Source organism: Pinus tabuliformis, chromosome 2_2 (genome assembly GCF_031772625.1).
Source record: "Pinus tabuliformis cultivar Carrire ecotype Pingquan chromosome 2_2, CPIR1, whole genome shotgun sequence".
In the NCBI taxonomy this organism is placed as follows: domain Eukaryota; kingdom Viridiplantae; phylum Streptophyta; class Pinopsida; order Pinales; family Pinaceae; genus Pinus; species Pinus tabuliformis.
The window spans coordinates 452,571,298-452,580,928 of record NC_142300.1 but is presented as its reverse complement, the minus strand read 5'-3'; the positions used below and the strand labels follow the sequence as shown (position 1 = coordinate 452,580,928).

Here is a 9,631-nt window from a genome sequence, read left to right as displayed (position 1 = left end):
TTTGTCATTATTATTTCTTTCATACACTTTTTCTTTTAAAAAATAGAAGTGTGTCCAAAATCTTATAGCCTAACACTTTAATAAATTTAACAAAAAACATCCCCAACTCAACTTTGAACATGTTAAGAGTTTCTAATAAACAATAAACAACATATGTGGTATCTCTGAGCTTTGAAATTTTTGCATGATATAAATGCTATCAATAAACTTTATTAATATATTTGTTAAAAAAAATTAAACTTTTTCAAAAATATCTTTTTTAAGGTCATTTTTTTCAAAAATATCTTTTTTAAAGTCATTTTCACCAAATAAAGATATTATTTTTTTAAGCCATTTTCACAAAATTAACAAATATTTTTTAAACCATAATCTATATAACCAAACAAATAAAAAATAATTATTAACATTTAATTTATCATCTTTCAAAAACATTATAATAAAACAAATATAACATTATAGCAAAACAAATAAAATAATGACGAACTACTGCCCTAACATATTTCAAAACAAGTAAACCTTTAGTTTATAATTTTTAAAAAACATTATAGCCAACGAAAATGACGAATTACCAAGCTTGATGCTTCCTTGATTCTGGAAAAGACACATGAGACATAGTCTTCATTTGAGACGATTCTTCCTCCTCTAATTCTTTAATTTTCTCCAGGGTAAAAGGATAAGCCTTTGGTCCCCACCTATCTAGCAAAGGCAGTACAGGTTTATCAGCTGTAAATAATTTCCCATTTGGCTCTATTATCGTGATTATGGCACGCTCCTTTGCCCCTAACTCTGATCCTTGGTCTGGTAGACACCCTTTAATGAGAAAGTACTTCACTACTCTGGTCAATATCCATGGCTCTTTTAGGACCAACCATGGAACCTCTCCTGAAAACTGTTCAAATACCTCCAATCTTATATTTGTATTTGGCTGCACAAGTGGAATTGATATAACTTCTAAGTTAAGAGACTCTTTCATCATATTATACAGTTGAATCAAAGAGCCGAGACGAATATCACAACATATGTCAAGAGGCCTGATGTCCAAGAAGATCCTTTTTCCTTCCATTTCTTCTACCCCGCATGCAAAAGGTCTGGAGTTTTCATTTGAAGCCTGCAATTATAATGTAAACAAAGTAAAGAACAGTTAGTTAATAAAATAGAGAACAGTCAGTACATGGGACTGAAATATTTATTTATAAATAGAGAACAGTCAGTACATACTACTGAAATATTTATTTATTTGGAATGAAAGTTGGGAAATATGGAGTATTTCTCTATATTTGGTGGATGGTAAACTCCCTTGGTCTTCATTACTAGGTGTAGCTTCAAGGGAATAAAAAAGACCTTGTCATTAACAACTAAAAACAATAATATCAAAGAATTTCACATCTGACTCTAAACTACATGAAGTAATAACAATAATATCAAAGAATTTCACATCTGACTCTAAACTACATGAAGTAACCTTCAGGGACTGAAATTTGTTATAAATATCGAGATAAAATTGTTCAAAAAAGTTATAACAAAAAACAAAACCTAATACCTTCTGTGATGCATAATTTTTACAAAACACAAACCTTCGGTGATGCATAATTTTTACAAAACACAGAACTTAATACCTTCTCTGATGCATAATTTTTATTTCTCTGAAAAATATCAGTGGTCGGTTCCCTTCCAGTTGCAAACAGTTCCTTTAACAACTCAATATTACTCTCTCTGGCTGTTTGTACTAGTTGTGTCAACCTGTGGTAACTTCTACAGTTGCACAATAAAAATTCCTCGACTTCACGGCCTGTCAAAAGTTTCCAACAAGGAAGATATTTAGTAGCACCTTCCTCGTCTCTCACCATCTTCGTTCTCATCTGAATATAAGAATACTTTCCATCTTCTTCCCGTGATTGATCTGCAGTGTCGAATGTTGAGATCACCTTTCGATGCACATCATAAACATGAGTGTCCCGATTCCTATGCCCCACAATTTTGCCCTTCACATTCACAGGCAATTTATTAAAATTGCTGCCCATGTAAATTATTTCAAAGTTCGTTTGGATTTCATCTATCGTGTCTTCAAATAAAGGCCACGGGAAATCATAACAGTAGTCTCTATGGAAATCAAACATGAGGAGCAAGAGGGAGTCTGCACGAAGATGGTCAGATAGATGGAATGGCTCTCCTTGTCCATTGGTGAGAAGCGAATCAAGTTCTGATGACAAGTTCTTTTCTATATTATCCCTTTCATCCTTCGACAAAGCCTGAAGAGAAATCTAAAGTCAGTGCGAAGAAAAAATTATATATAATTCATATTTATTATAAAAGTTCACATAATAGGGATGGATGGATGTTATGTTACCTGTCCTGTGCGCACTACCAAAGACCATAATGGATTGCCTTCTTTTTGAATTTCTTCCCATCTCTTCAGCAACATTTGGCTATCGACGATTGTCACATATTGTAATGTTTTTATCTTCAATACAAGGTCCATCTCTTTCCCTTTCAACATTGGACAACCACTTAGATAAAACCGTCGCAATGAGGGAAGGCAATAGAAATATTCAGGAAGCCTTTTCAAACTGTGGCACCCATCCAGGTGTAGAGATTCCAAGCAGGAAAGGCGATGGAAGTCATAACATAATTCCTCGAGGTTGTAGCAGTCAGCTAAATCCAGTTTTTTCAAACACTTGAGTTGACCAAAACCTTCTGGAAGTTTCTTTAAACTCGTACATTCTTCCAGATAAAACTTTCTTAAATTTACTAATTCCCCAATTCTATCTGGAAGCCTCTGTAAATTGCTGCACTTAACCAATGAAAGATCTGTGATAAAGGAAAGGTTGCAGATGCCATTAGGTAGTTCTTTTAAACTTGAACAGCCTGACATATCCATTGACAAGGCCAAAGAGTTCATCTGTCCAATGCTTTCTGGAATACTTCTTAACTCACTACACTTCTTCAAACCTAATTCAGCAAGTGATGTTAAGTTTCCTAACCCATGAGGGAGATCTAGCAGTCTTTCGCAAAAAGACAGATCCAGTAACTTCAACGCTGTGAGTTTCTCAAAATTATTAGGAAGCAATATTAGATTCTTGCAACCTTGAAAATTGAGTTCTTGCAAAGAAGTTAACCAACCAAAATCTTCAGGCAATTGCCTTAAACTCGAACAGTATTCCATTCTGATTAATCTTAAAGATTGAAGCTTTAAAATTGACTTTGGTAGTTCTTCTACAGATGTGCAATATGAAAGTGTTAGTTCTTCTAAACCATTTACTAGATCTCCCAGGTCTTCAGGCAATTTTTTCAACGCTACAAAGTGGGTCAAATTTAGTATCCGCAAACTCCCGAGTTGCTGAAGATCGCCGGAAGAAATTTCAAAGGCATGGGGATGTAACCTTCCATCAAACTCCATGTATCTAAGACTCGACGGTATCTGCAAGTTATTTGTGACAACCATAGTTATTCGAATCATCAAAACTAATAAAAGGGTTCATTTTTAAAAGAAAAATGAGTGGGCAGGCATTGGACTAAAGATTTGAAAGAGACTTACCTTACGGAAATTCAAATCCTTTGGTTCGTACTTCAAATATTTCAATCCCTTTGACTTGGATACATCAAAGGGAAGATTGGGAATTGCAGCTTGTAGAAAGATCAAGTTCCCAAACGTTTTATTACATTTGTCCTGCACTTTTATAAAGTTTCCCAGTGCAAGAACTCTCAGGGAACTATACATGAAGTCCAATTTTGACGCTGATATATCGAGTAGATCCTTATTATTTTCACTCAGCCATATACCTTTGATATCTGGAATTTCCTGCATGACATTATTAAATATAATTGAGTAATACATACAGGCAAACTAAACAAAATCAATTCCATGATCTCGTACCTTCTCATTTAGAAGCTCCTTAATTTGCTTTCCATTGGTGAATGTGAATCTCATTCCCTTTGTCTTTTGAAGACCGATTGACAAAATGACATCGTGTACAACAACAACCCCATTTGTGCCTCTGGTGACAAGTGCTCTACTTTCCAGCATATGCAGTTCAATCTGTCCCACAATATCTGCCACTGTGTCCCAATCCCATCCTTTGAAAAAGGAACAAATATCCAGAAATGGATCTTTCAATACCTCAGGGAGATAGTTGTATGCAAAGAGGTAGGACTCTATTTTCCCAATTTCACTGTCCCATTTTTCTTTCTCTTTCATCAATATTCTATAGGCTTTTTGTTTATCATTTTCTTCACGTATGAATCCTCCTACCAGTTCCAAAAGTTTTGGAATTCCACCATATGACTGTACGATCTTGTTCAATTGGGTAGAATTTATTTGCTTCTCCTTGTAGTTTGTCTCATCATAAATTTCTCTTCCCAAAAGATGCATAGCTTCTGCATCAGGAAGCCCTTTCATAGCATAAACTATAGTTTTCATTTGTAACGCTCTACGGACTTCTATGTTACGTGCAGTGAGAAGCAGTCTCACTTTCTTCGCTTTATTCATATCCTTGGGCAAAAGCCGCCCAAGCTCATCTTGCCCCAAAACGTTATCAATGTAAATAAAGGCGGGGACCTTCTCTAGCATTCCGCCCAGTTCTCGCTGTCCATCCTCATGCTTTCTAATATCTGGAACCGTCTCTCCATGTTCCATCAAATCTTTTAAGATCAATCTCTGCAACTCTACTATCTTTGGAGTTGAATCGATATTTTCGAAGAGTTGAACTGTGGAATATTTACATCCTTGAATGTCAAGGAGTGAAAAGACGGCATCTGCAAGGGTGGTTTTACCTATTCCTCCGAATCCATGCAACATAACCGCAATAGCATTCTTTTCACTGCCCAATTCCAAAAGATCAATAATTTCTTTTGCTGGCTCCTTAACCCCAACTGTTTCAACAAAACATTTAACATTAGATCCATGTCTGTAGTAATAAAGACTTCAAATTGAATAAATTAATTTGACAATGTATTCACCTGCATGTTCCGGATATCTTCTGGACAGAGGCGCTTTCTTCCGGTCATTAGCATCTAAAATACAAATACCCATTTGTGTATAAATCTGCCTGTACATGCGATCTATCTCTTGTCTGAAATTATCCAGATCTTCCTTGTTTACCAAGGCTTTGAAGAACCTGTAATGATTCAATGAAATTTCATTAGAACACTGATTTCTCTCTATTGGACATGGGCATGCGTTTGACAAGGACGAGGGCCGAGGCAGGGGCATTCTCAGAGAACAAAGTTGAACATTCAAAAAAGGCAAACAGAGAATTGCTCCATTGATTATGGTGCAGTGAAGTGGAAGCACACGTGGACCTTTTATATGGCCAGATCTAAATTCTAATAATAGGAAAAGGTTGGAGTTGTCATGTGCCTCAGCTGGACTGTTATTTTAGTCACATTCCTTTATGGTTGAAAGTTTCTACTTCTAATGATTATTTCATTTTAATTGAAGGTAAACATCAGAATAAGATTTCCTTGGATATGGTACAAAGAATCGTGTATATGCTTGAAACATGTGAATACTTCATTTGGTTGAAGGTGTAAATACGTTAATCCTCTCTATTTCAATGGGATAAAATACAATTTAAATATTATAACAAGTGAGCAGTGGGTAAGATGAGAGAGAGAGAGTTAATAAATGGTTTCAAGTAGGAGAAAAAAAGGGGGGTGTGGGGGGAACAGAGGATATATCTGTTTGCTTTTCCTATGTATCTAATTCTTGATCTGAATTGAATAAAGATTTAGAGAAACTTGTTAGGGTTCTGTGATTGCCCCTTGCCTCTTTATGATGTGTGGTTTATGAATTTGGTAGGAAAACTTCATTGGAGAGCTGCTGTAACTACTCTATTTCCTCTTGACAGTTTATTACAGGCAGCGGATACTTTATTTGTGTATGAATTTGGTAGGAAAACTTCTTTGAAGAGCTGCAGTACCTACTCTATTTCCTCTTGACAGTTTATTACAGGCAGCGGATACTGTTATTTGTGTATGTGAGAAACAGATTGAATGAGATCTGCTTTTTCAGAAGAAAGTATATTTTGACCAAATCAGGGACAAGTTGGAGAGTAAATTTACCAGGGAACATTTGCATCCATTTGATTGAATAAAGGATTCTCATGTCGTGGGTTGAATGATACTTTGTTTGGACTCTTACTGAGGCAAACTTGTTAGAAGGCTGTCATTTCTCCTTGCCTCTTTAATTTATGATGCGTGGTGTATGGATTTGGTAGGAAAACTTCTTTGAAGAGCTCCAATACCTACTCTATTTCCACTTGACAGTTTATTACGGGGAGCTGATACTGTTATTTGTGTGTAGCAGGTTGAATGAGATTTCCTTTTTCAGAACGAAGCATATTTGGACCAAATCAGGGACATCTTGGAGAGTAGATTTACCATATTTAGACCAAATCAGGGACAAATTGGGAGAGTAGATTTGCATCCATTTGATTGAATGCTTCGGTTTTGGGTTATTAGCAGGTCTCTGAAACATTTGATTGTTTAATGACATAGTTGTGGGGTTTTCATCGAGAGCTCTATATGTGCGTATCAATATATAAACAGTCAAACTAACAAATAAGATTAGACTGTTCAGGACTCACTTGGAAAATTTTGACGAGTCAATCTGACAACAGCACATGATGTAGCCTTCGACTACCAATTCGGTTGCTTCTTTAATTACTTCGTACATTCCTTGAGGGCTTTCTTTGAAATGCTTGACAAGTTTGGCCAGAAAAATCATTTCCTTCAGAAGACGCAGGCACTCAGCTTTGTTGGCATCAACTTCTTCAAACCTCTCCACGATATTTGCTACTACAAGGAGACCTGCAGTAACCAAGTGTGCCGTTCCCATACCCTGAAGGACACCGCTAACAACTGTCTTGATTGCGTCACCAGGAATAACATCTTGCTGAATATGATAAAATAAACAAGAAAAATTTAGATGATGGACACGATCCTCGAATTTGACCATAAAAGTTCTATGAATTAATTAAGCATTGTCAAATCATGAAGGTCCAAGTTTAATACTCACAACGACATTGATTCCCTCTGATACGAACTCTTTTAATTTGAATAATGTTTTGGAAGCAGTGGGCCAATATTGTTGAGCACCCTTCCTTTTTGACGAATTTTTGCTTCCCTGAACAAAGGGAAGCGAAATTTCATTCATTCTGTCGGTTAATTTTTCAATGTGCAGGTGTCCATATAAAATTACATTATCGATTTCAATGATAGCGATGAAGTTTACCTGGATGAGTTCCAAGCGTTGGGATATGTGCTTAATAAGACCGTCGAGATCAACCTCCACATTGTCTCCTTCTAGCGCCGAAACGTCTTTATTTCTGATGCAAATAGAAGAGGAGGACATCCCTTGAAGAGAAGAGGACTGGGCTTCTCCAGGTTGAGTAGAGGAGGAGGCAACCGATTGTTGGGAGTGATAAATATCCTCTGTAGCCATGACCACCGTTGGAACGCAGGAAGAATAGGAGGAGATAGCTGTTTCTGGAACGGTGGAAGAGGACGAGGCAACATATGGAAGATGAGATGGAGCGGAGAAGGCATCACCTGATGGAGGAGGAGGCACCACCTCATCCTGCTTTACAACAACAGCACAAGAGGAGGCGTCTTGATGTGCAGAAGAAGAGGAAGACGGCTCAACACTCTTCAGTTGGGCATTTGACTTTGACGTTGATGCAGGGATTCTGGGGTCATGCCGTGTAGCAACTGTTGGAAAAGCAGCGTTTGTATCGACATCTTTGGAAAAAGCAGTTGCGGGGGAGGAGGTAGAAGGGGTGTTTCTCCCCAGAAAGCAAGAAAAACAGGAGCAGGAGCAATCCTTTTTCCTCATTGTAGTAAAAGCAAAACAAAGAAGGACGAGAGTCGAAAAACTGAAATTTGAAACTATCAGTTCTACGAATTCACTCACTGCAATATATCATAAATATTATCATTTAGCTACCTTCTCCTTCTGAACATATGTATTGATGTGATCTGTGCCAACCTGAAACATTGTCTTAATAGGCAGAGGGCAAAGAAAACAAGGCCTCAAGAAATTCTTCGATATACACCAAGTCTGTGTACAATTCCCATGTAGGTGAGATAATTGAAAGACTACGAGCGAATAAATCGGGTTAGAGATATGAAGAAAGTGTGGAGAAATTCAGTGAAAAGGAAAGCAAAAAATATCTGTTGTTCGGTCGTTGTCGATAAGAAATTCCGTAGTCTTCCACCATAGCAAAATGCCGTGTAGAGGCCCACTGTGATGACTTGCTGCAGCATATTAACACTGTCTTATACGCAAGAGGGCATTGAAATAAACAAGGCCTGAAGAAATTCTTCGATATCCACCGAGCGTGTGTAGAGTTCACTATTAAGTGAATATGAAATATTGGAAAGATTTCTGAATCGGGTCAGAGATATGAAGAAAATCACTAAAAGGAGAAACAGAAAGAAAATGATATGTTCTGGTCGGTGGTCGTCGAAAGGAAATTTGGTACTCTTCAATCATGACAAAATGCCTGAAGAAAGCTCGAGGAAATTCTTATATATAGACAGAGGGAGAGAGATTCTTTCATTTGTAAAATACTTGTCTGAAAGTGAGTGTGAAAAGGGAAATCAGCTGGAAAATTGAAAAACAATCATAAATTGCCCTATGAAGTGCGGCACACAAATGAAGAGAGCCAGGGGAAATTCTTCCATATACGAGATCTTTTTAGGAAAAAAAGGGGAATTTCTTAAAAACCTGGTTTCGATGGATCAATTAACTCGTAGAACTTTATCAGAGGACTGATTGCACAAGACAAAATAAACGTTACTGTCTGTGTGCTTCCGTCAGATTGGATCCCGAGAGTTATGGCCATCATTCACGGGAGGCACACTGTGACGGTGCGCTGTAGGATTCGGACAATGTCTTAATAGGTCGAGGGATAGTTTCTTCGGAGACATTGGATAAAATTGAAAAGATACAGAGAAGATTAGCGTGGTCACTGGGAAAGGATAAGACGACAAAGGGAGAAATGGTCCAAATTCTTAGGTAGAGGGATAAAACTAAGGAAGAAATGGTCCAAATTCTTAGGTAGAGGGATAAAACTAAGGAAGGCGTGAAGAAATTCTTTGAATATACACAAGGCTGTGTACAATTTACGAAAGGCCAATCTGAAAAAATTGAAAGATTACTGAGAAAAAGATATCGGAGAAGAGATATGAAGAAAGTGTGGAGAAATTGTTCGGTGTGGGACATGAATTCAATAAAAGGAGATTTGGAAAATGATCGTCGCCAAGAAAGTCGGTAGTCTTCCATCGTCAGAAACCGCCGTCCCATGCGAAGAAATCAAGAGAGATACAGTGAAAGATAGTGAAAAGGGAAATCAGTGGGAATTGATGAGATAGAAAGAAAGTGCGGAGAATTTCTCTAAAATTTGGTTGCTTGGAATTCATGAGATGAAAGGAAGTGTCGATAATTTCTCAAAAACTTGGTTGCCTGGTTGCGTGGTGAAGTTTTTTTGTGGTAGTGTCTTGTTGATGGAAAGAAATATCATCTGTGTTTTTGATTGGTTTTTGTTTTTAATATTTGAATGTTTATATGATTAGTGTATAAAATTATAGTAATTGATTTTTTTTAATGGTTATTATTAAAAAAAATTAACTC

General features: G+C 36.9%; 1 protein-coding gene and 1 non-coding gene across 2 annotated transcripts; one reads left to right on the top strand and one right to left on the bottom strand.

The window, feature by feature from the left end:
• Window positions 1–531: 531 nt before the first annotated feature.
• LOC149193206 (uncharacterized) lies at window positions 532–8,776 on the bottom strand. The gene is made up of 9 exons (XM_089404806.1): window positions 7,232–8,776; window positions 7,016–7,123; window positions 6,585–6,892; window positions 4,957–5,114; window positions 3,875–4,869; window positions 3,536–3,799; window positions 2,348–3,418; window positions 1,617–2,249; window positions 532–1,108 (listed from the first exon to the last, which is right to left on the bottom strand). The coding sequence occupies exons 1-9, from the start codon at window positions 7,829–7,831 to the stop codon at window positions 566–568; spliced, it is 4,680 nt and encodes a 1,559-aa protein (XP_089260932.1). The 5' UTR covers window positions 7,832–8,776; the 3' UTR covers window positions 532–565.
• Window positions 8,777–8,912: 136 nt separating this feature from the next.
• Window positions 8,913–9,014, top strand: LOC149193205 (U6 spliceosomal RNA). Its single transcript, XR_016255368.1, has one exon. It is a non-coding gene; the product is annotated as a U6 spliceosomal RNA (small nuclear RNA).
• Window positions 9,015–9,631: the final 617 nt, after the last annotated feature.